This window comes from Microcaecilia unicolor, chromosome 6 (assembly GCF_901765095.1).
Source record: "Microcaecilia unicolor chromosome 6, aMicUni1.1, whole genome shotgun sequence".
Lineage (NCBI taxonomy): Eukaryota > Metazoa > Chordata > Amphibia > Gymnophiona > Siphonopidae > Microcaecilia > Microcaecilia unicolor.
In genome coordinates, this window is record NC_044036.1 from 37883817 (window position 1) to 37910824 (window position 27008).

The 27008-nt window shown below is 42.7% G+C and overlaps 1 protein-coding gene across 4 annotated transcripts in view; it reads left to right on the forward strand.

Moving 5' to 3' along the window:
• The window catches only part of NFIA (nuclear factor I A), a 649330-nt gene that overhangs the window by 486658 nt on the left and 135664 nt on the right, over positions 1–27008 (forward strand). For 2 of the 4 annotated variants that reach the window (XM_030206347.1, XM_030206348.1), the window contains exon 7: positions 752–874. The exons of the other annotated variants lie outside the window; for them this stretch is intronic. In XM_030206347.1, the coding sequence (XP_030062207.1) occupies positions 752–874 (123 nt within the window). The remainder of the gene's footprint in view (positions 1–751; positions 875–27008) is intronic. 4 annotated transcript variants of the gene reach the window in all.

A 27008-nucleotide genomic window follows, 5' to 3' on the forward strand; every position in this document is an offset into this window, starting at 1 on the left:
TTGATTAGATCAATTGGGCTAAAAAAAAAAAAAACCTGCACAGAGCAGCCAAACGTAGCTTGGTAGTTTTACTGGATGGCTACGTATAGCTGCATTTAAAGTAAATATCCCCTAGGGTCCGATTGGGTCAGGGAGGCAAAACTACTCACACATAGTGAAATTTTTAAATATATATGCGTAACCCTCCCCCTGCCTTAACTCTGGCCAGGAAATGGCAGGGACAAAATACTAGCTTCAGCAAATTTCAAAGGGAATCAAACTATCCAGCTAACTTTCTTTTAAAAACTCACCACAGGGTATGCGAGTACAAAAGTACCTGCATGCGTTGCCAGGAGGCAGCTGAATGAAAATTGCTCCCTTAATTAGGCTATGGCTCAACTCCCTTGTTTATATTAATCAGGGTTTGGAAGGGAAGACTAAAGGAAAGTAAATACATTTTAGTATGTATGTCCAGAACGCACACTGTCAGTAAATATAGACAGTGGTTGTCCGAGGTTTGTAAAATTTTAGAACAGCTTCAGAATACTGGCTGCAGAAACGCTAAGCCAGACAAGATTTACAACAATACAGTGGAGATTCTGCACAACTGATCAAAAACCAGACAGAGCTGCCAGCTTGCTTTTCATGTTATTTGATTTCTTTTGTCCTCTAAATTCTGTCTAGCTGCTTCTGCATCCACTTTCACATTTGCATAGGCTGTGGTTCCATGACCTAGCATTATTAAATTGCACTTATCAATCATTCTTGCCAGGAATGCCATCGCCTACTACATTAAAGAAGTCAGAGAAGTCTGGTTTCAGCAGTCCCTCGCAGACCTCCTCCCTTGGAACGGCATTTACACAGCACCATCGACCTGTCATTACAGGACCCAGAGGTGAGGCCTTACCTGGGAGCCACCAACCAGTACCCCATTACAAAGTTGCCGAAAGTTCCTCCCAGACTATAGTGCTTGGACTTGAAAACACTGGACCCTCTCAAAATTCTTTTCTCTAACCTAAAACTTCAAACCTGCACCTCTTTGGGTAGCACGTCTAATGCTTGGCTTCTAACAACAGCTGTAAAGAGAGAGTCCAGTGTACTTAAAATTCATAGTAGTCCAGAGTTTTCACCTGTCCAGAATGAAATGTTCATGCCTCTGATCTTTTCAGAGATATGTTGCTCTTGTTGTGGTAATTTTGTCCTTTTACAAAGTTTGGGAGGAATACTGGTGATCAGTTTGAGAAAGGAAGTAATGAAATATATTCACATGTCTATAGATGTTGTTCTTTACGAAAACTGAAACATCTGTATCAAGCTGCTTCCTACCTACAAGCAGTGATCATACTTGCAGTTCTATCCAAAGATCCCTTGGTTTCTAAGCTGTGGGTGCTAGGGTTTTGGAGGTGGTCATGTTAGAAGCATCTTCATGTGAAAGTGTTGACATTAACACCTGTAGATTGCACACACATGTAGATGGCAATTTCAGAGAGCCAAGTAAAAACACAAAAGAGGGTGTACGATGGCACTTCCAACCATAAAGACAGGAGGCATGAAACCAAAACAAAGAGTTTATTGTATCAATTGCACCATTAAGACTCAACGTGGTACCATATTTCAGCGTTTCTGCCTTCATCAGGAGTCTGTAGATGTTCAGCCAAATAACAAAACTCAATCAATGCTTTCTTCAGAGTTGAAGAAAAGAGTGGGTGCCTTAGAGCTTGGAAACCTCTTCTTCGCGAGAGAACCGTCACCGTGCTATTCACAGTGATGGTTCTCCTGCGAAGAAGAGTTCTCCAAGCTCTAAGGCACCCACTCTTTTTTTCATCTCTGAGGAAAGCATTGATTCATTTTTTTTCTTCAACTCTGATGAAAGCATTGATTGAGTTTTGCTATTTGGCTGCACATCTACAGAGTCCTGACACAGGCAGAAACGTTGAAATGCGGTACCATGTTGAGTCTTAATGGTGCAATCGATACAATAAACTCTTCCTTTTGGACTCAAGCCTCCTGTGGATGTGCCATCGTACACCCTACTCTATTTGTGTTTTTTTACTTGAGCTGGGCAGTTCTGGAAAAGTATACAATAAGAATACATATACAGTTTAATAAATAAACATGCTCTGAGGCACGTGCAAGAGCCAGCTACCTGCTCGTTTGGACCTGGAGTCTCCACTTGCCATTTGGAAGCAATTGCGCTAACCTCCTTGGTGTCTTACACCAGCTCAAAATTCAGTAGAGTTGTTTCTCTCACCTCCTTAATTGGTTCCTCTTGTTCTTGTAGCCTTTTTAGTATGCGCTGTATAAATGCCATGTTAGTGCTGGCAAATACAAGTGTACATTACAGAAGTGATGCCTACATGCGTAGATGTCAGTGCATACACATGTAAAACCCCAAGTAATTCTGCTCTCTTGTATGCACATGTAGGTTTTTAAAATGGTTCCTCTAGCTACGTATGCCGGCAAATATACATACACTCCTGGATGGCCTTATCCCCCTAATCCTATCAAAGTCGCCAAAAACTGTGTGCACAAATTTGGGCACTTGCCCAATTTGCAAGCGCAATTTAATTGAATAACAAGCTAATTAGCACCGATCATTGGATTTTGAACAAGCAATTATTGGCACTAATTAAACTTAATTGAACTTTACGCACGTAAATTTCGGTGCGATTTGAAAAAGGAGGCACGGAAATAGTCAGAATGGGGGTGTTCCTAACATTAACGCGCGTTGTCATAGAATAATGGGGATTAGGCACGTACATTTGCACCACATTTCAGTTGACGCAAATGGCTTATGCCTAAAGTTAGGCATGATTCCTGGGCAGAAATGCTATTCTATATACCGCGCCTAACTTTAAGCGCAGCTCATAGAATAGCGCTTTTTTCAGCACTGATTTTTTTTTGGGCGCCATGTATAGAATCCAGCCCTATATATATTTTACAAAAAGTTCTACATTCTGCAGATCTTTTTGTAAAATACTGGGGTAACTATGAATGTCCTGACCTGGACATCCCATTTCCCACATAGAGCCCCTATGCAAGATGGGGTTCCATCCATGTGATCAAATTGCTAAGATAATTTTGTTGTAGATGACTTTCAAGGATTTGCAGCTAGGATTGGCCAAATCTTTAGAGATTTGTTGGAAACAATAGAACATTCCGGTGTGTTCTCCCATACAAGAGATGTTTTACAAAGCCAGTGAGGAAGCATGTGTGGTCTGCTGTAGAATACCCTTGTCAACCATTATACAACCAAATAAAAGCAGAAACCAAATTTTTGTTGTCACTAGTCAAAATTGTGAGTAATTGTGAGTAGTTGTATACTTTGTTTCTGAATTTATGTCAGAAAAGAAAGCGGTATTAGGTAGTAAATAGCAAATGATATAGGAACTTTTTTTTCTTGTACTCAAAACTGATGTAACTTTGAGGCTTTGCTGTTATATTTTTCTTACCCTAAGACAGTATCATTGAACTTGCACAGCCTGTAGTTTAGTAATTTAGGGCCTGATAGACCACATGGTCAGTGAATTTAAAGGCACCATATTTGGCCATGTGACTACCAGTCCTATCTTTGGCCAGTTCAAACTTAACCAGCCAGCGCTGAATATTGAATTGACTGGTTAAGTTTGAACCAGCCAAACATAAACTTAGATATTGAATGCCAGTATTGAATATCCGGGCTGAGCGCCAACCGCGGGACTTAGTTGGGCTCCCTCCCACGGTCTGAATATTGAGCCCTAGGTGTGTATTATCCTTTATAGAAAAGGCTCCTACTGCAGACCCTTCAATTCTAGTTGTCCTGTTACAGAATGACACCCCCCCCCCCGCCATTATATGAATACCAGTTCATTCACTGAGATCAGAGGGGTCTTGACAGTTACACATGACATCACTCACATAGTTTCACCTAGCTGAGACATGTCCACGTATGGAATGCATTACCACAAAAGTTGAGAATGACTGAATCTACAACACAGTTCATCTGAAAGCCTGGCTGTTCTAGCAAGCTTTCTTACTGTCTTGAATTTTCTACCTAGAGATGCTGCAGTGAGCTTTTGAGAGGAGACTGCATTACTCAATTTGTATAGTAACGGCGAGAAACTTGCCTGCCATGATTTTCGAGTTTGTATTGGTTTTTCTCTTTTTTTTTGTATGTGTATTTTTACCCGCCTAGTAGAGTGGATGGTGCAGGTTATAAACCCAATTAAAAAAAAAGAAAAAGAAACAAATACTTCTCAGCAGATGCAGAAACATTGCATGTATCCGGTTAACATTAGTACTAAGTTTCTTTATATATGTGTCAGAGATTTCCTGCACTCACTCTAAAACAGAGGTTCCCAAACCCGTCCTGGGAAACCCCAGTCTGTAGGGTTTCAGAACATTCACAGTGAATATGCTCTGCCTCCACTGTATTCAGATGTATCTCATGAATGTTCATAGTAACATAACATAGTAAATGATGGCAGAAAAAGACCTGCACGGTCCATCCAGTCTGCCCAACAACATAAACTCATATGTGCTACTTTATATGTATACCTGACCTTGATTTGTATCTGCCATTTTCAGGGCACAGACCGTAAAAGTCTTGCCCACCACTAGCTCCCTTTCCCAAAACAACAGCCCCGCCTCCCAATCTCGGCTAAGCTTCTGAGGATCCATTCCTTCTGAACAGATTCCTTTATGTTTATCCCACGCATGTTTGAATTCCGTTACCGTTCATAGTGGATATCCCGAAACCCTGACTGGCTGGGAATCGCCCAGGAGAGGTTTTATTTATTTATTTGTGACATTTATGTCCCACATTATCCCAAACAGGTTTGAGTTCAATGTGGCTTACAATAAACTGTATAGGATACATAACAAAGAATAATGCTTCTTGTAAGAATCCAATTTTACAATACAGTATCATAAACATACTGGGATAGCTAAGGAAGTTTAACATCTGTTATGAATTTTTATTTATTACATTTGTACCCCGCTCTTTCCCATATACAGCAGGTCCAGTGCGGCTTACAGTACATAGTAAAAGAAAGCATCTTACATGGTAAAGAATACAGTAAAAACAAGGAAATGTAGGAACAGTATTATAAATTGTGATGATCATAACTACTTACATTATGAAAGGCATTAAAGAGGACATGTGAAAAGAATGTAATGAACTAGAATAGGGAAGGTAGACAAGGATATGATAGGTGAAAGGGAAGGAGAATGGGAGGGAAATGGTAAAGGATGGAGGGAAGAAGATGAGGGATTGAGTATAACATTGGGGTCAGAGTAAGCGTCGACGTCTTAGCAGGATTATCGTAGGTGATCTGGTGGAATTAAGCTGGTCCATTAGGGTAAACTTGCTTGAAAAAATGAGAATTGTATATGAAGCAAAGAGAAAGTTAATGGTAAATAGAGTAATAACCAATTCAGGTAATAATTAATTGTTTGAGATATGGTTGTTCTTTGTGAGGGTTTGTTTGAATAGGAACGATTTGAGGATTTTGTGGAATCTAGTATATTCCTGTATATTTCTTATTTTGGGTGGTAAAGAGTTCCACCATTTGGTTCCTAGGTAAGTCAAGTCTGCAGAGTGGACAGTTCTGTAGATCACTTTTTTGCTATTTGGTGTTTCTTTGAGGTAAGTTTATTAATGGTTTATTAGAGGTTTGGGAACCTCTGCTCTGAAATATAGTTGAGTTCATCTACTCTCTTTGTTCCAGTCAACCCTAGCAACATAGGAATTTATTTTAGAAGAGTCTCCACATGTAAATTGTGTCATTCACATGTAATTGTTGATTTTAGAAAGTTAGAAGGTTTTTATATTGTTCCGGTGCATTTGGCCAGAGCTGCGCTGTTCTGTGCTGCTCAACGAGCTCGCATTGTAGATCTTCATTTGTTTTCCAACTTTTTGAGGCATACTAACATCTGATTGCTGAAACACGGCACCGTGTCGAGTCTACTATTGAATTTGTTGTGCATGACTTTGAATAAAACTTCAACTTTGGACCCTTGTAGTCCCACTTATGAAAAAGGATCTGAAAAAGCTAGAAGAATGGTCTAAGGTTTGGCAATTAAAATTCAATGTGAAGAAATGCAAAGTGATGCACTTAGGGAGTAGAAATCCAAGAGAGGCGTATGTGTTAGGCGGTGAGAATCTGCTAGGTACGGATGGGGAGAGGGATCTTGGGGTCATAGTATTTGAGGATCTGAAGGCGATGAAACAGTGTGACAAGGCGGTGGCCGTAGCTAGAAGGTTACTAGGCTGTATAGAGAGAGGTGTGACCAGCAAAAGAAAAGAGGTGTTGATGCCCCTGTACACGTCGTTGGTGAGGCCCCACCTGGAGTATTGTGTTCAGTTTTGGAGGCCATATCTTGCTAAGGATGTAAAAAGAATTGAAGCGGTGCAAAGAAAAGCTACGAGGATGGTATGGGATTTGTATTACAAGACGTATGAGGAGAGACTTGCGGACCTGAACATGTATACCCTGGAGGAAAGAAGAAACAGGGGTGATATGATACAGACATTCAAATATTTGAAAGGTATTAATCCGCAAACAAACCTTTTCCGGAGATGGGAAGGCGGTAGAACGAGAGGGCATGAAATGAGATTGAAGGGGGGCAGACTCAAGAAGAATGTCAGGAAGTATTTTTTCACGGAGAGGGTGGTGGATGCTTGGAATGCCCTCCCGCGGGAGGTGGTGGAGATGAAAACGGTAACGGAATTCAAACATGCATGGGATAAACATAAAGGAATCCTGGGCAGAAGGAAGGGATCCTCAGGAGCTTAGCCTAGAATGGGTGGCAGAGCTGGTGGTTGGGAGGCGGGGCTAGTGCTGGGCAGACTTATACGGTCTGTGCCGGGGCTGGTGGTTGGGAGGCGGGGCTAGTGCTGGGCAGACTTATATGGTCTGTGCCAGAGCCGGTGGTGGGAGGCAGGGATAGTGCTGGGCAGACTTACAGGGTCTGTGCCAGAGCCGGTGGTGGGAGGCAGGGATAGTGCTGGGCAGACTTACAGGGTCTGTGCCAGAGCTGGTGTTTGGGAGGCAGGGATAGGGCTGGCCAGACTTATACAGTCTGTGCACTGAAGAGGACAGTACAAATAAAAAAAGTAGCACATATGAATTTATCTTCTTGGGCAGACTGGATGGACCGTGCAGGTCTTTTTCTGCTGTCATCTACTATGTTTACTTGTTTGTTTGGAAGTCCATGGATCTTGTTCCCTACTCCTTGCTTTTTTTGGATTTGCCTTCCATAGGGGGCATACCTCCTTCTTTTTGTTTAGAAAGTTACTAGATACATATGGAGAACTACACCGTGCAGAGATTTCAAGGGGGTGTGTTTGGGGAGTGCATTAGGTGGTACAGAAAGCTACATGTGTGTTCCCAGTTTTACAAAGCGAATACATGTTTATGGGGAAGAAAATCCTTATTGGGTTTTACATCAGCTCAAAGGCACACACAGAATTTTTAAAAAGTACTTGTTTTCGACAAGGGATTAAGGGGGTCATTTTCCTTAATCCCCTGTTATTTATTTCCACTTCCAAAATGGAGAAAATTGAAAATTGCAGTCTCACTATATAATCGGCTGCACTTATATGTATGTATTTGTACAATGGTTACTCCTGCTGCGCATGCCGGCAGATACACAGACACTGTTGTACATCTTTATAGGTATTATACAAAAGACTCTGCATTCAACAGAACCTTTTGTAAAATAATGCAAGAAGAGAGCACGTCCCAACCTGGGCATTTGGAATTCCGATCTCAATGTTCTACATAAAATGGGCATGACAACACTAGAATGCCCTGAAAAATTAACACATCTGTATGCTGACCAGGTGTCATAGTGCTTCTACCACCATTACTCCAAATGTATTGTCATAAGTTTTAAAGGGAAACCATCACCCAGGTATGCGATATTACACACCCAGTTTTTTTTTGTTTTTGTTTTTTTTTTTGTTAACAGATACTTTGTTCACCTACACACACAGTTTCTTCGTAAGAAAGGATAGGGTTGGGTTGGGGTGGAGGGAGGTTGGGTTTGTAGAACTAGAGGTGATAGTATATGCTTTTCTTGAGGACATTCGTTGTCTACTAGTTTGACGTCTGTATAAGTTAGCTTTTGATCACAGGTTTTGTGTCTTGTACAGACTATCTGCATTTCATTTCTTGGATGATTAGTCTATTACTGGGGTTGTCGATAGTTTTCTGAGTACTATTAGGATGGGGTGGGAAATTTGTAAAATATCTGATGACAGGTTGCTTTTCATTTTTTCTGTTGTACGTGCTCCATGTGTATTGTTGTACGTGCATTTGATTGGATGTACTTTTTGATACTGTCATCAATAAAATCAATATTCCTTAGAAATATGTAAAGCGGACCACCAGAAAGGGAAAACACTCTACAAGCACACAGCATTAAAGATGTGTCTCCACGACTTGATTCATAACAATATAATGACAATTTTGGACACATCCACCCTTCCCTTCTCTCCCCTGATTTCCCTGTTCCTTTCATTTCTTCCCTATCCTCTCCTTTATTTCTTATGTAGGTTTCATGATGTATTAGCTTAATTTACTGCATTGGCGTCCGCCTTTGCAGTGTGATGTAAGCCACATTGGGCCTGACACACTTGGGAAAATGTGGGGTGTAAATGATGGGAGGGAGGGGGGGCAGGGTAGGGTTAGGTGAACTTGTTCTGTAAAGTTTGGTTTTGGATGGCACTAAAGTTGAGACAGTTAGGTTGAGATTCGAATAAGCGAAAATAGGTTGTGCACAGGAAGCAATAGACAAAACTAACCTTTTTTGCAAAATGTTGTTGAATGAAATGCTACAAGTTCTTGAGACATGTCATGGTGATGTAGACAGTGGTTACACTAGTCAATGTATATTTTGTAAGTAGTGAGAATACAACCAGTAAACAAATTTGAACATAAATAAATAGTGCTCAAGTGGCTGGCAAATGCGAAATTGCTTTTGGATATCGCTTTCAGTGTTAACCTTTAATTAGTAACCAAGGTGTCCTTTTTCAAACACGCTAAAGATAAGCACTGATACAGACACCCATAGGAATATATGGGTGTCTATAGCGTTTAGCACACACTAAAAACACTAGAGCGCCTTTGTAAAAGACCCCCCCACCCCCACCCAAATTTCCTGCAATTTTTATGCAGTTCAATAAAATGCAATGGGAAGAAATCAATAAGAACAAAAATGGCCTTGTTTTATAAGACATGGTTCAAAATGATTCCAAAATTCTTGGATTTTCTACAAAGAGCACTTTTTATCTTGGCTTGTCATACTCTGCAGGATTGATCTTAACAGCAGATCTTTCATTATCTGCAAACACATTATAACAGGCAAAATTGTTTGAGTGCAAAAGAACTTTCTTTTGGCCTTTCTTAAACTAATGCATTAAAAAAAAAACTTCTGAAAAGCAAGAGTAAACTATTTTGTTTTAGTTCAAACAAACTTATCAAGAGTTTGTGGACAAAAAAATAATTAACAAAAACTGGGTAGTGACTCCTGTTAGTTCATTTTTCATGTACCATACCTCACTCCTAAGCCAAGATATGTGCAAAATGATCTCACTCTCTAAATTTACTGCTAACGCTCGCTGTAGTACTTACGTTGTGCTAAAGAGAGCTTCCTTCTGGCGTTCCTAGGAAATAATATCATATTATGTCCTGTATATTAAGCCAGTGGCCTCACTGTCATAGACTGACTGCATTTCTCTGTGGTGTTTCATTTATACAGGGGTCCTTTTACTAAGATGCGCTGAAAAATGGCTTGCGGTAGTGTAGGCGCGAGTTTCGGGCGCGCGCCAATCCATTTTGCAGCGGGCTTGTAAAAAAGGCTTTTTAAAAACTTTTTTGCCGAGAATGGACGTGTGGCAAAATCAAAATTGCCGTGCGTCCATTTTGGGTCAGAGACCTTACCACCAGCCATTGACCTAGCGGTAAAGTCTCACGCGGTAACCGGGCAGAAATGACCTACGTGCACCAAATGCCACTTGGCGAGTGTCCAATTCGCACGGCAGAAATCAAAAATTATTTTCCAGCCGTGTGTATCGGGTGTGCGCCAAAAATGAAATTACTGCAAGAGCCACATGGTAGCCATGCAGTAACTCCATTTTGGCGCATGTTGGACGCGCTTAGACGCTTACGCGGCTTAGTAAAAGGGCCCCACAGTTAGCTAATAAAAGCATCTGAGTAAGTTGTATACATCTGTGTCCCTCAGATTCATTTATGTTGTATCGTAATGTATTTATTTGATATACCAATTTTGTCGCTATTTCATTTATTGAATTGATACACTGCCCATTGTACCACTATACCCTAGAGCCCTGATGGCGAACCTATGACACGCGTGTCAGCACTGACACGCGTAGCCATTTTCGATGACACGCGCCACCGCCGCAATGTGGTCCGCCCTCCCTCCTCGCTCCCGGAAAATAACCTTAAAGCCTCCTTTCACGTCGCAGCAAGCAGCAGCAGGGCAGGCCACTCCTTCCTTCCGTGTCCCGCCCTCGCCTGACGTAACGTCCGCGAGGGCAGAGCACAGAAGGAAGGAGGAGAGGTCTGCCCTGCTGCTGCTTGCTGCGACGTGAAAGGAGGCTTTAAGGTTAGTTCTGGGCCCGGTAGCAGGTGGAGGGGGGGCCCAGCGACCTCGGGTGGGCAGCGATCTTGGGTAGGGGGGCCTGGGGGCGGTCCTAGTAGATTTTTCTCGAAGTGACACACCACCCGAGTTATGCTCGGTTTTTTGGCGAATTTTGACATACCAAGCTCAAAAGGTTGCCCATCACTGCCCTAGAGGAAAGGAGGGAATGGGGAGATATGATACAGATGTTTAAATACTTAAAATTAATATGCAAACTAATCTTTTTAGAGATGGGTAAATGGTAAAATTAGAATTCATGAGTGGAGGTTGTGGGGTGGGAGACTCAGGAGCAATGTCAGGAAATACTTTTTCACAGGAAGGATGGTGGATGCCTGGAATGCTGTCCCGCGGGAGGTTGTGAAGACAAAAACAGTGAGGAATTCAAGAATGCGTGTTGTAAACATAAAGAAACACTATATAGAAAAAGGATGGAATCCAATTAAACCAAAACTTTAATTACCTCTTAACTGCAGTGAGCTTTGACAGCAGCTTCAGAGACTGAGAACTACGATCAATGACGGGCAGACTTCTACAGTCCGGGTCCCGTAAATGTCAAAAAACCAGATCAGGATCGAGGCTGGAGTGGGCTTTGACAGCAATTCCAGTAGTTGGGAAGTAGGACCGGAACAGGGCAGATGTCTATGGTCAGTGCCCCAATTTAGCAGGGAGAGTCAGAGATTAAGAGGCTCATTTTCGAAACAGAAAAACACCCAAAAAGCAGCACAAAGCGGCAGATGGATAGTTTTTTTTTTTGTTCAAAACGTCCAAATCGTATTTTGAAACACATTTTTAAGACATTTTTCTATGCAGTTCATCTGCAGTGCATCCAAATCACAGGGGGGGGGGGGGGGCATGTCAGGGGTGTGTTGGGGCAAGATTTAGGCATTCCCAAAACCTGGACTTTTTTTCTGCCATAATGGAACAAAGCAAACACATCCAGTGCTAAAAGTTAGATATTTTGGTCTTGATCTGATTCAGTCATGACTAAGTCACAAAAAGTTGTCCTAAATGACCAGATGGTCACTGAACCTCTTCAACCCTCCAAAGGTGTGAAAGAAACAGTACATACCAGCCTCTATGACAGCATCAGATGTTATGGCCAGTCCTATTAGAGCAGCAAGCAGGTCTCTGGAGTAGCCTAGTGGTCGCTGCAGTGCACTGTAGAGAAAGGGACCCAGGCCCATATCTCAGTCTAACTGTAACATTTGTGGTAGAAAGTGTGAGCCCTCTAAAACCCACCAAAAACCTACTGTACCCACGTATAGGTGGCATCTGCAGCCATAAGGGGTATTGTAGTGGTGTACAGTTGGGTGCAGTAGGTTTTTGGTGGGTTTTGGAGGGCACCCCATTCAATAAAAGGGGGCAACGGTGAGATGTGTAACTGGGGCCTTTTATGTGATTTCCACTGCAGTGCCCCCAGGATGCCCCACTGCGCTGCTGGGATGTCTATGTGACCAGTCTACTAAGAATGCTGCCCCCCCCCCCCCCAATATGTCACAATGACTTCTTTTGTGCGATTTTCCTTTGGACTTTTTTTTTTTAATATATATTTGATCACAAAAGAAAAATGAACTGAGCACAAAATATCTACAAAATGTCTAGGAAATGGTCATTTTTGAAACAAATAGATGTTTTTTCATGTTCGAAAATTGCCATGTTCACCACTTGATTTAGACGTCATTTTGAAAATGTCTCTTCACGTATACCAGTGTTTAGTCATGATGAAGTGGAACCTGAGCTGGCGTTTACTATAGTGCGCTTTTTCAAAGCACACAGATTTACAAAGTTACATGGAGGCGTATTTACAAAGTTACATAGATTACTATACAAGAAGTGCTTTGAAAATACGCCTCTTAGTACATAAGTACATAAGTAATGCCACACTGAGAAAGACCAAGGGTCCATCGAGCCCAGCATCCTGTTCACGACAGCGGCCAATCCAGGCCAAGGGCACCTGGCAAGCTTCCCAGACGTACAGACATTCTATACATGTTATTCCTGGAATTGTGGATTTTTCCCAAGTCCTTTTAGTAGTGGTTTATGGACTTGTCCTTTAGAAAACCGTCTAACCCCTTTTTAAAATCTCTGCTAAGCTAACTGCCTTCACCACGTTCTCCAGCAACGAATTCCAGAGTTTAATTATGCGTTGGGTGAAGAAACTTCAGAACTTTGTAAATCTAAGTGCTTTGAAAATAAGCCCCATGGAGGGGTGTTTTCGATACGACATCTAAGTCCGACTTTGGATGTTAAATAGGAGAGAAGGTCATTTTCAAAAAAGAAAAACATCTATCTTTTTTTTTTTTTAAATACTGTTTTCGAACAAGTTTTTGGGCCCCTTTTACCAACCTGCGGCAAAAGGCGTCCTGCGTTGGTGTCGGCGCGTGTTTTTGATGTGCACTGAGGCCCCCTTTTACAGCAGCTGGTAAAAGAGTAGTCTTTCTTTTCTGTGGGAAATGGCCGCTTGGCAAGTAAAGCACTTGCCGCGCAGCCATTTCGGGGGGGGGGGGGGGAGGCGGGGAGCCCTTACTGCTACCCATTGAGATGGCGGTAAGGGCTCCAACGCTAACCCGGTGGTAACCGGGCAGCGAGTGACACTGCCCGATTACCACCGGGTACACCCCGGCGCTACAGAAATAAATATATTTTTGTAGCACTGGATATGACTGGGTTCTGGGGTGGGAAGTACTGCCGAGCTGCTGCAGTAGCCCGGTGGTACTTCCTGTTTAGTGAGGGGTAACCGCCACTTTGTAAAAGGAGCCCAAATAAGTGAAAACGTAGAAAATCAAGCCATTGGGATGAAGGAGGAGCCAGCATTTTTAGCAGACTGGTCCCCCAGACATCCCAGAAGAGCAATGGGGCACCCTAGAGGGCACTTCTGTGCACTTCATAAAAATGCTCCCAGGTCCACTTCTCACCTTTGCTCCTTTATCCTGTCCCCTGAGCTCTCCGAAACCCACCCAAAACCTACTGCCTCCCACTGTACAGCACTACAATAGCCCTTATGGGTGAAGGGGGCACTTATATGTGGGTACCAGTAGGGTTTTGGTGACTTTTGGAGGGGTCACAGTTTCCATCACAAGTGTGACAGGTAGAGGGAGATAGGGACCCGAGTCCCCCACTCCATAGTGCACTGCACCGACCACTAAACTACTCCAGGGACCTGCATGCTTCTCTAATAGACCTGGCTATAACATCTGAGGCTGTCATAGCGGCTGGTAAGTCATATTTTTATTCACATTTTTGGGGGGTGGGAGGGGGTTAGTGATAGGGTTACCATTCGTCCGGATTTCCCCAGACATGTCCTCTTTTTGAGGGCATGTCCGGGGCATCTGACGGGTTTTGCCTGCATTCACGTTTGTCCGGATTTCTGGACGTGCGTGCGAGCGAGCGATCGGCGCCGTGGGTCTCCCCTCCCCTTCCTTACCATCTTCCCTGGTGGTCTAGTGACCTCTTTGGGGCAGGAAAGAGCCCCCTCTTTCCTGCCCAGAGCGCTGCCTTGCCCTTCATCCTTCTTGGTCTCGGCTGGGGATTCAAAATGGTCGCAGAGAGTTGAAGTCTCGCGAAGCCGCTTTAACTCTCGGCAGCCATTTTGAATCCCCAGCCGAGACTGAGAAGGATGCAGGCAAGGGCAGGCAGCGCTCCGGGCAGGAAAGAGGGGGCTCTTTCCTGCCCCAAAGAGGTCACTAGACCACCAGAGCTGGATAGTAAGTAAGGGGAGGGGAGGGGAATATGTGACAAGGGGGAGGGGAGGTGGCGGGGGAGGGGTATAGGGGGCAGGATGAGGATCCGAAAGGGACGTGCTGTGGGCGGGGGCGGGGGCAGGGGGGGCGTGACATGTGTCCTCTTTTTCAGAGGATACAATATGGTAACCCTAGTTAGTGACCACTGGGAAAAGTATTTGGGGGGGAGGGGGGGGGGTCATCCCTGATTCTCTCCAGTGGTCATCTGGTCCTTTAGGGCACCTTTATTTTTTGCCTTATTCATTATGAAAACAGATCTAGATCAAAATGTTTTTGTTTTGTTTTGTTTTGTTCCATTATAGCTGAAAAAGTCTAAGTCTTAGGAACGCCCAAATCCCACCCTTAACAGGCTCCCAACATGCCCCCTTGAGATTTGGATGTACTGCAGATGAACAGCATAGAAAAAACATCTGAAAAATACCCATTTGGACGTTTTTGTGAGAAAAACGTCCAAATGCTGCTTTAGGTCACTTCTTCCAAAAATGAGCTCCAGAGTATATAACCTTGTGAATCTAATGTGCTTTGAAATGAACCTCTGTGTAACATCTGGGTGGTTTGCAATAATTAAAAATGTAAAAACAATAAATTATGTAACAACATAGAACATTAAAATAATCCAAACAAATCAACCATCCATGACCTAAAATCTTTACAAACCAGGGAAGCACACTTTAGCTGTACCCTTCAATTTAGCTAAGTTAATTAAAATATATTCATTAGAGATCACAAAGGTCAAGTGGCTAGTGCACAGGTTGGCCAGTAGTGAATAAGTACGAGAAGAATATTCTAGCATGCTTTTCCTTTGTAACTTAGATCACAAAGTACAAACACTTGTATGTTGTTTAAATGTGGCTGTAAAAATAGAAAACACCCAAAGAACTAAAGTCTCAACAGATAATCCTGGCAATACCCTAGTTGTGAGAAAAATATTGACTCTTTGTGTGTCTTTGCTCTCTTTGCATATAACTTTAAAATTGACGTGATTAGTTGGAATTCATTCCTAGTCATCTGGGTTTTGAGAAAACAATGACAGGCTGTTCTCTTTGTGTCTAAAAATGCACTGTAAAATACTAACAGCTGCTCTTTTTTTTTTTTTTTTCAATCTCCTAATAGTTCATGGCTTTTTTGAAATGATGTAACTGTGACCCTGCCGAAGAAGTCTCTTTCCACGTTTACTTATTCTTTCTGCTCCCTTCCTCCCACCAGATGGTATCTTCCTTCACATCTGTCTTCACAGAATTTGTAACCAGAGCTTGGGAAATGTTCAAGAATTGACAAAACAACAACAACACAAAGACGACGGGGAGGGCATAGCACATTTTGGGTTCAGACATGATGATTAAATCTTCTCACCTTGACCTGTGAAGATTGCATTAAAGTGATTCTAGTTTTGAAGAGTTAGAAATAGGGGGAACTAGAGGGTGAGAGAACAGCCCATCCAGTTAGGCTGATGGTACCAGATATTTTAACTAAAATCTCATTAAGGTTTTTTTACACCATCAGTTGCAGTGTTTGGCAACATCTAAAACCAAGGAGCCAACATGGTCAAAATTCTCAGCCTTCCTCTGTTTCCCAGTTGTCTAGAACTAAACATATTATCTATTAGATTTCCATGGGAAAGTGACCAATACCAGAAGATGTAGGAGAAGACACTAGAGGTCCTAAGTATGTAGTAGAGGAGGGACAAAGGTGATATAAAATACAATTTATATTTTTGAAAATGCTAATGAGCAAATCTTTTCCAAAGGAAGGGAAGATAGAGAACTAGAGAACAATGTTTAGTTACACTATTATTGGATTACTGTAATTCATTGTATCTAAGGATTCTTACTTGTAGGTTGCAAGATCCCAAAACAGTACAATACATTTGATGCTGCTTATCCTAGAAATATACACAACACACTACTGGTGTATATCATTCAACTGGTGAGCCTATGCTTCGTGACACTTTATAATCATTGACTGCCACCAGCCTCCCTACGTGCACAAATCAAACTCAACAATTGTGTCCTGTGCTCTCTTCAACACTTTTTTTGTTTTTTGTCGTATAACTCTACTTGTACATACTAATGTACACTGCCAGTTCAATAACTGCGTTTAAATTACAGCACTTCTTATTTAAGCTTCTATCGATTGCAGGAAATCATCAAATATCTTCACACATTATTGTGCGATCATTCAACAAAAACAAGAACTTCATCTGTGCCACTTATCTGTATTTAGTCCCAGGTATACATTTGATCCCGACAGGAGCCTGTTTCGCATTAACAGACCGCCAGAGCACTTTTCTGGTCCCCAGACTGTATCTGTTGTCAAAGAAACAAGACCGGATACGAGGAACTTTCTCTTGACAAAGCTGTTAACAATTTCGCCCAACGGGGCTCACCGTTTCACTATTAAGATTAGCTTCCTCAGGGGGCCAAGTAACTGTCGGCAAGTCACACTGCCTTATACATTGACGTCCAAGGCTTCCATGATACTGGAAATGAAAAGCCATGGAAGCCTTGGACGTCAATGTATAAGGCAGTGTGACTTGCCAACAGTTACTTGGCCCCCTGAGGAAGCTAATCGTAATAGTGAAACGGTGAGCCCCGTTGGGCGAAATTGTTAAAGCTAAGTAACTATTGTCATTCAAGCAATTGCCTAACATCACGTGTTGAACATATTATTCTCTAATGGGATAAATTCAACCCCCATTTAGAGCCCTTACTTACACGCGAGTGGAGTTTTCAGACCGGTGATAAGAACGGAGTCAATTTGACGCTGGAATTGAGTGCTATTATTACACTGCTGCCAAGCTTTGACTACTGAGGTTGTTTTCTCCACTTTAAATAAGAAAAAAGTATAATTTATTTCCTGATATCGTATAGACTGCGATAGTTAAGTACTTTTCAGCTCATTATTAGTATAACTAAATTACACATGCAAGTTGCCATTTCATAACTTGCATGTGTAATTTTCATGTATAAGTTGTGAAATACCAGTTTGTATGTGTAAGTTGCCACATTCTTCCGTTCAAGTTTTCACCTTGTATCATTGTAAAATGGCTGCTCCCGCTGCACGTGTAGGGCAAATACACATGCATTCTTGCATGTATTTTAGAAAAGGCTCTGTCAGCAGATCATTTTTCTAAAATTCCGCTTGATTTGTAGTCATCCTGGCCTGGAGATATCAATTCAGATTTCTACGTTCTATCAGAAGTGGGCCTGCAGATGCACTGATATTTCACAGCACTTTTAAAGACTGTTGCAGATCTGACAAAAAAGGATAAAACTAGAGCTAAACTAAATGTAGGAACTCTGTAATAAAATTGCATCTCTGGCGTTATTTTAATGAGTTTAACTAGCACCCGTCCTGTGACTTTTCTAGGAAGAAGGGTTCCACAAGGTACAGCAGAGGAATGTTGTAGAAGCTAATGAAGATCAAGCAGAATTACTCGACGGATACTATTTCTGTTCTGTGTTCACAAGTGAAGGGCCAGGAGCAGGACCATAAAAAGCAAACACATATAGGAATGGAAGTGAGGTAGACCTCAAACAGTTTTCAGAAGATTGTGTTTGTGAGGAGTTAGCTAAACTAAAAGTAGACAAATCAGTGGGGTCATATGAGATACTTAAAGAAGTTCTGGCAGCTCCATTGACTGATCTTAGAGTTGGGAATGGTCCTGGAGGACTGGATTAGGGTGAATGTGATCCCTCTCCACAAAAGTGGAGTGGAGGAGTGGCCTAGTGGTTAGGGTGGTGGACTTTGGTCCTGGGGAACTGGGTTTGATTCCCACTTCAGGCAAAGGCAGCTCCTTGTGACTCTGGGCAAGTCACTTAACCCTCCATTGCCCCATGTAAGCCGCATTGAGCCTGCCATGAGTGGGAAAGTGCGGGGTACAAATGTAACAAAAATAAAATAGATACTATTGGAGACTGTACATGGAATGTTGCTACTATTGGAGAGTCTACATGGAATGTTGCTGCTATTCCACTAGCAACATTCCATGTAGAAGGCTGTGCAGGCTTCTGTTTCTGTGAGTCAGGACGTCAGACTCACAGAAGCAGAAGCCTGCACGGCCACATTGGTGATCTGCAAGGGCCGACTTCTACATGGAATGTTGCATGTTGCTAGTGGAGTAGTAGCAACAGTGGAGGAGTGGCCTAGTGGTTAGGGTGGTGGACTTTGATCCTGGGGAACTGAGTTCAATTCCTACTTCAGGCACAGGCAGCTCCTTGCAACTCTGGGCAAGTCACTTAACCCTCCATTGCCCCATGTAAGCTGCATTGAGCCTGCCATGAGTGGGAAAGCGTGGGGTACAAATGTAACAAAAAAAAAAAAAAGCAGAAGGAAGGAAGAGATTAATGGAAACGCTGCTAATAGAGAGATTAGTGCAGTTTCTGAAATCCAGTGGATGAAGTATCCAAGGCAATATGGGTTTAGGTATTGTCAGATGAATCTGATTAATTTCTGTTATCTCAAGTATCCACCTGGTTAGCAACCTTCTATATCTCAATGTTGCTAAACGTCTACACAACTTCAATGCCACTTTGTTGCTGAGGCTCTGTGCCGTGCTTGCACTAGTGCTAGTCTCCCTGTTTCTAATTGCGTTATCTACAGTTAGGAGCCCTGAAGAAGGCCTATTGCCAAGACATGGCCCGTGTTGGGTCAGAATTGTCTATGCATCCTGCGTTGTTTTATTGGAGAATAAACATTTTTTTGTTTTCGAAGATATTGAACTTCTGGTTTTCTTGGAACTTTTCCTCTGGACTCTTCCACTCCCTGTTGGTTTGTTTGACTGCAGTGGAAACATTTCCCCCCACCCCCACCCCCACCCCCGTTTTGTTTGGCTAAATGTGAATCTATCTTTTTCCCTTGCACTGGATGTGGGCTTCCCTCTCTGCCACTACTCAGTGGCTCTTCCATTCCTCTTAGGGGTATCTTGGGTATCGCCTTTGATTCTGGTCTCACATTTAAACCTCAGATTGACTCTGTTCTCCGTTCTGCTTTCTTTGCCCTTCACAGAGTACTCACAATTCGCTTATTCCTTCCTGCAAGTCTTACTCAGCCCCTCATTCTTACACTTGTCATTTCTCACCTTGACTATTGTCATTCGCTCTACGCTGGTCTCCCCCTCTCTTCTCTCAAACTTCTCCATCTAGTACAATCAACAGCTGTTAATTTATTGTACAACGCTCACCGTTTTGACCGTGTCACCCCCCTCCTCCACTCTGAACACCACTATTTTCAAAACTCTGCTTCTCATTTACAAATCTAGGTCTCCCTCGGCACCTAGCTACCTCAGCAAACTCCTTATTCCCTATGCCCCACTTCGCTCCCTCTGCTCTACCAGTAACAACGTTTTGACGTTACCTTCACCTGCCCAGCTTTGCCTGTCCAGTACCCGCCACGCAGCATTTCATTGCAATGGGCCCAAACTCTGGAATGACTTTCCATTATTCATCAGAAACCAATCCTCCATTCCTGCTTTCAAGCAACCCCTCAAAGCTCACCTTTTTTTTCCTTTTCCTTCAAACACAACTAGACAGGAGTCTTTGATTTCTCTCTCCTGTCTCTTTCTCTCTCTGTCTCTTAAACCTATAGTATTTTTGTAACCACTTGATTATTGTTATTTTCACTGTTGTGTAAACTGCGTAGATACCTATGTGCAGGCCTTGTAGTTGTATATCAAGAATCCGAAATAAATCAATAGATTGAGGGAGAGCATTAGATGTGGTGTATTTAGTTTTCAGCAAAGCCTTTGACATGGTTCCACATAAGCGAGTTATAAATAAAATGATCACCATTAGTATATGCTCTAAATGACTGACTGGTTGAGTAGGAGAAAACCAAATGTAGTGGTAAATGGAGTTTACTCTGAGGATAAGGGTATTAACAGTGGTGTGCCGCTAGGATTGGTTGTTACTGGTTATTTTTAACATTGTTGCAAGTGATATTTTGGAAGGGTTGTATGCTTTCCAAAAATACTAGGACAAGGGGGCATGCGATGAAGCTGCAGTGTGGTAAATTTAAACGAATCGGAGGAAATTTTTCTTCACTCAATGTGTAGTTAAACTCTGGAATTCGCTGCCGGAAAAGGTGGTCAAGGCGGTTAACTTAGCGGACTTCAAAAAAGGGTTGGACGGCTTCCTGGAGGATAAAAGCCATAGAATGTTATTGAATGGACGAGGGAATACAGTTTTTATAGGATGGGCAGGACAAATTGCTTGTTCTTTTGGTCGGTGACAAGGTGCTGGGCTCGATGGACCCTTGGTCTGTCCCAGCATGGCGATGCTTATGTACTTATGCAAGGTTTGTCTCTTGGCAGATGATACCAAAATCTACAATAGGGTAGAAACCTAGAAAGGTGTAGATAACATAAGGAAAGATCTAGCAAAATTTGAAGAATTGTTTAGAATTTGGCAGCTAAAATTTAATGCTAAAACATGCAGGGTTGTGCATTTTGAGCTGGAAAAACCTAAGGGAGTATTACACTAGAACAGTTTTGCGTGTTGAGGGATGTTGAGCCTCATATAGAGAGAAATAAGGCTGCTAATGAATTCCATGGCTTGGCTGCCTGAACTGAAACACTTCATGAAATGTCCTTTATGAGGGCAGTTTTCTAAAGCGGAGCTTATGAGGAGTCTGTTCTATAAAGGAAAGTAGGTACCTGCTTTTCTTTATAGAATACTAGGGTAACCGGGTATATACGTACAGATGTGGTTAGGAGCCATAGAGTTGGTGTAAATGCTCGCCTTTAGAATCAGGAAATGCACACTTGCTTTGTTTGGCTTACCACATTCTTACTGGACTGATTATTTGACATCTTGAGAAGATTGGACTTCATTAGTATCTGATTAGTTTTGTTTATGTTAGAAAAATTTTGTTATGAATGTTGTATTTATGTGATTTTATGTATATTTTCTTTGTTCTCCTCCCTAGATAAGGTCAGGTTATAAATAATAAATCCGAGTGTGAGCCCTGTCCAGACCATGTGAATGCGTACCTGTAAATTGTGTGCTGTGGAAGATATATGAATAGTTACAGAACAGCGAATAGTCAGATTATTGGTATTTGCACAGCCGTAGCATAGCCAGACTTGTCATTTTGGGTGGGCCCATAGTTAAGTTGGGCAAGCTCCCCCCCTCCTTTGTCCTGCATCTCTCTCCCTCTTCTCCACCCCCAGATCTTGCATTTATCCCCACTCGCAGCCCAACATTTGCCCCCGCCTGCAACCCAGCAACTCCCCCCCCCAATATACCTCAGCTCTTTCATGGACAGCAGCAGTAACACATACCCACTGCCTACGCCGGCCTTGCAGGCTTCCCTCTGCTGCGTCCTCACCACAGAGGAAACAGGAAGTGATGTCAGTGAGGGTTCGGCATGGCAGAGGGAACCACCTGAGAGGCCAGCTCCAGCAGTGGATGTGCATCACTGCTGCTGCCTTTGAAGGTAATTATGTACACCGGGAAGGGGGAGGTTCAGCGAGAGATAGGGAAGTTGCTGAGCCATGGGCGTGCAAACTCAAGTGCCTGTTCCAAATGTGGAAGAGAGGGAGAGAAGGGAGAGAAGGGAGTGAGTCAGCCACTGCTGAACTGTTTTGTGGGGGCCAGAAAGGATGAGTCTAAGCCAAGTCAGGGTGGACCTGTACCCATCTAGGCCCACCCCTAGCTACCCCACTGTTATACAGGTATGTATGTACACTTACACAGGTATATGCCAGTATTGATACCTAAATGTTGATGCCCACTTTATATAATTATCCCCATTCCCCTATTCTCCATTATTCTATGCCACCTTTGCCACAGCACCAGCTGGAATACGATACCCACCTCATTTCCTTTCCAGCCTGTAAATGGGGCTATACTGTATTATGTGCCATTATCACATTTTGTAGAAGTGACACAGTGTCTGCAAGCATATTGAGTGACGCATTCAAGATGGTAACTTGTTCATCTTTCTTGTATAGGTCAGTTTAGTTACACTCTGGACTGTACAGTTTTTAATGTAATCTCTTTTTCATGCTTGCATATTTTTACTCAAACAATGTCTTTTAGGACCATATTTACTAACTTTTTGTACTGTAGGCACAGAATGAACCCCCCCCCCCCCTTAGTAAATCAGGCCCTAAGTGCATTAATGCTTTAAATATGTAACCCACGTTTTAAGCACCAGATCCAGATTTTCAGCCTCCCCCTGTTGATGGAACCATAAATCACATTAAAGTTAAGTGAATTACTGCAGCATGGTACTGCAGCTTTTACAGTGAGTGCGTAGTATTACTTTACCATGTATGGAATGAAGAAGAAGAAAAGCCCCTACGGTATGAGAAACAGAAATGCAGCATCTTATTTCACCAATCACAAGTTCCGAAACAGTGCTTAATGGAAAGCAGAACCGTATCGTCCTGTTGTGTTTAAATGTTGATGAGCACTAATTGGCACTAATAAGAATTTACACGAACAACTCACTAAGCGTATTGTGTAATGCAGTGCGCCTAACTTCTAACGCACAAAGCCAGCAAGGGGCGTGGTTATGGGCATTTTGAAATTTACGCGCATAGTTATAGAATATGGCCTTCTGCATCTGAATCTACGTGCGGGTTTTACGCCACGTTTTCATTGGTGTAAATGGAGGCGTGTAGTTTTAGGCGCCAGGACATTGACTAAGCGTATTCTCTATACCGCCACTTATAGAATACGTTTAGTCGGAAGTGCTTTCCATGTGGATTTTTTAGGCACCATATATAGAATCTCCCCCAGTTTGCTGATATTCCGCTCAGTTGCCTTGAAAGAAGTTCAATTCCATAGGATAGCGAAAACGCATTTTGATGATTTTTATGATCCCTTTCTGAAATGCGCTGTCTACTAGCATTAGAACAGTAACTGGTGATCTTTCCTTTCAGAAGAAAATTAATACCTGTTTGTTTTCTTAACCTTATCTTGTTTATGATGAAATGTAATTGATTTTATGTATTTTGGTTTTGTATTGTATTATGAATTGTTTTAACTCTAGATCATTGTAAACCGCCCTGGACCCATTTGGGGAGGGAAACGGTATATAAGTATGAATTGACGTTAACATATTGACATGTTAATTTTTGCTCTTAAGTTGCAGTAAGTGCAAAAACTTAATGCACTTTAGGAAATGTGTAGATTACCTTCGCAGTCTTGTTTCATGGAGTGTAGACTTGTAGTTTATTTATTTATTACATTTGTACCCCACGCTTTCCCACACATAGCAGGTGCAATGCGGCTTACATAATAAACAAATTACAAGTCTAGCAAGGAGAATATTACAAACTATAGTAACCATAGAATAAAGGACTTAATAATATGTAATACGACCATGGAAAGGTGCTACAAGGATAGGATAAGTAAAAGGGAAAGGGAGGGGTATGGTGTAAGGAAGAAGATGGTGAAGGAAAAAAGACAAGGGGGTAAGCATGAAGGATATTGGGAGACATGGTTTAAGATATAAACAACATCGAAACAGGGTCACGAGGGCGTGCTTATAAGGTTAATTCGGGACGTTTGGGTAAGCTTGTTTAAAGAGGTGAGTTTTCAACATTTTTCTAAACGGTAGATAGTCATTCAGTGTTCGGATGGATCTTGGTAGTACAGTGACCAGCTGGCTTGCTCTCTTTTTTTTTCTTCTTTTTTTAATTATGTCAAGACCCCAATGGGTCCTACTACTAAGCTGTGGGAAAAAGGGCCCGGCGGTAGTGGCAGGGACCATTTTTCTAGCACGTCAAGGGCCCTTTTTACTGGAGCGGGTAAAAAGCCCCTAAAAATATGGCCATGCGGTAAGATTATTTATTTATTTATTTGCATTTGTATCCCACATTTTCCCACCTATTTGCGGGCTCAGTGTGGCTTACAACTCTTACCACGTGGCCATGCAGGGGGGCGCACTTACCATTGAGGTGGTGGTGAGGCTCCTGCAGTAACCTGGCGGTAACTGGGCAGCGCGTGGTGATGCTCGATTACTGCTGGGTTAGTTTCACGCTATAAAGTAAAAAAAAATTCCAGTGCACCAGAAGTGGTGCACACTTGAGGCAGAACTATCACCAACGGCTGCGTTGGGCCAGCGCTAGTTCTGGGTTAACGTGCAGTAAGCCTGCGTTGGGCTTACCGACGCTTTATAAAAGGACCCTCGAGTTTTTGTACTGCCATCCCAATCATTTTACAGTATAGCTCCTTACAACTTTGTAATACAGCCTGTAATTTACTCGTTCAATTGGGCATCATCTTCAGCTTATTTTGCATTGACTTGGTGGAAGGGTTCTGTCTCTTGAAAGTCAGCCTTAAATGTACTCGTCTAGCCCAGTGGGAAAGTCGTCTCCTAAAACTTGGCTGTTGATTTCTTCTTAGCCAAGTAGACTAACATGGCAACCACCTTCACTATTCAAGATCAGTTTAGTGTTTGAAAATTTTCCTTTCTGTATCTTATGGGGCTGAATATCAGTCAGTCTTCCCTTCTAATGGTTACTGTTAAAATATTCCCAACAAGTACCAGAAGATGTACTGATTGTTTTGACTAACTGCTTTGATTATACTCCTTATTAAAAGACGAAATTTAATGTTTTAGAATTATTTTTTAATTCCTTGCATTTTGCTTTATGCACAGAGGTGCAGGCTTCCCTCAGGAACTTGGATTTTTGCCAGGTCCCCTTATTAAAAAAGTCGGTCTTTATTGTTCTGATAAACACAGCTGTTAGGTGGTGTTTGAAAGCCATTCACACCAGCCAGCACGATGGTATGGCCAGTAAGCCTTCTAACATGGTCGATCATGACACCCAAGTGCATGGAAAAATAATCGGGGAGAGAAATATCTGGCATGATTTAAAACTTGCGCATACATCACCACGCAGCTGTGAGAGAATTTACAGCAAGCAGAGCTTAGAGACATTCAGGAGAGCCAAATGGAAGCAGTCAGGTGAAAAGAAATAACTAAAATATCAAGCAGGGCTGGATTTAAGAGTTTGGTATAAGTAGACCTGGTGAGCAGTTAGTTGAGATAAGAGAATGAGTTGGGTGTCATCCTTTCTGAAGATTGCACAGTGAAAGGGTGGGACTGGGAGATGTTAATCTTGAGTTCTCCACCAGGTCACCTCCATTTCCTTTTCCTCCACTTCATTCTCAGAACCTTCCTTCAACACCTGCCTTTTCTAAAATCACAGAGCCAGAAACTGCACATCTTTCTCCAAACTCTCTGCTTGTTCCTCTGATTCCATTCCCACCCGTGTATTGAGCTCTGTTTCTCCTACTGTCCTCCCTTCTGTTATATCCTCAATTTATCACTTTCCACTGTAACTGGTTCTGATGCCTTCAAACATGCAATGATTACAGCACTCCTCAAAAAAAAAAAAAACTTCACTGCACCCTACCTGCTTCTTGACGATTTCCCTCCCTCTTTTCGCATCCAGGCTTCTTGAACGTGCTGTTCACTGCTACTGTCTTGCTTTCATCCCAAACTATTCTTAATCCATTACAATCCAGCTTTCACCCTCTACATTCTACAGAAGCAGCTCTTGCCAGCATTTTCAGTAACCTGTTTCTGGCCAGATCCAAGGGCCTTTACTCTATCCTCATCCTTCTTGACCTGTCTGCTGCTTTTGACCCTGTTGATCACCATTTACTCCTGTCCTCACTTGGATGTTGAGGTTCTGTTCTGTCTTGGTTTTCTTCTTATCACTTCCATTGCATTTTTAGTGTTTACTCTGGTGAATTCTCCTCCACTTCTGTCCCACTATCAGTTGATGTGCCTCAGGGCTGTATTTTGGGACCTCTTCTCTCTGTATACTTGTTCCCTTGGTGCTCTGATCTCCTCTTGTGGTTTTCTGTACCATCTTTATGCTGATAGTTCCCAGAAATTTCACCAGGAATCCAGGCCTAATCTCAACCTGCATGTCTGGCATTGCTGTCTGATTCTCCCACTGCCATCTGAAACAGAACATGGCCAAGACTAAGCTTTTTATCTTTCTGTCTAAACCCACCTCTCCTCTTCCCTCATTCTCTGTTTCTGTGGATGACGCTTCCTGTCTTCTCAGGTCATCTTTGACTCTTCTCTTTCTCTGCATATATCCAACAAATTACTAAAACCTATAGGGGCCAATATTCAAAGCAATTTAAGCGGGCTGGAGAGGCTCTGGCCTGCTTAAATCACCTGTCCCCGCCTAACTGCTGATATTCAGGGGCACTAACCAGGGCAGTGCCGCTGAATATCACCTCTGACCAGCACAAAAAAAAGTAGGACGGTCAGGGGCGGACCAGGGGTGTGTGTTGGGGAGGAGCCGGGGCTTATGCGTGTGCTGGCAATATTCAGCTCACAGCCACATAAGCTTAAGCAGGTGAATTTAGGACAGCCTAAATTCACCCACTTAAGCTTATGTGGGCTCTGGCTGAATATTGGGCTGGGACCCGATTGTTTTGTTTTTAAAACTGAAGTCCCCCCATGAGCCCCCGATGTGTCACATTCCCTCCCCTCTCCTTCCCCTTCCCAACCAGCGGCCACAAGCCACTCTCCCCCAAACAAATGCCATCCGTCCCCATCCAACCCTCCCGGAGTCCCTGCAGGGCCCACCCCCCCAGGCCTACCTTAATCCCTAGTGTTCCAGTGGTGATCATTGGGGGCAGGAGCAGAGCCCCCTTGCTCCTG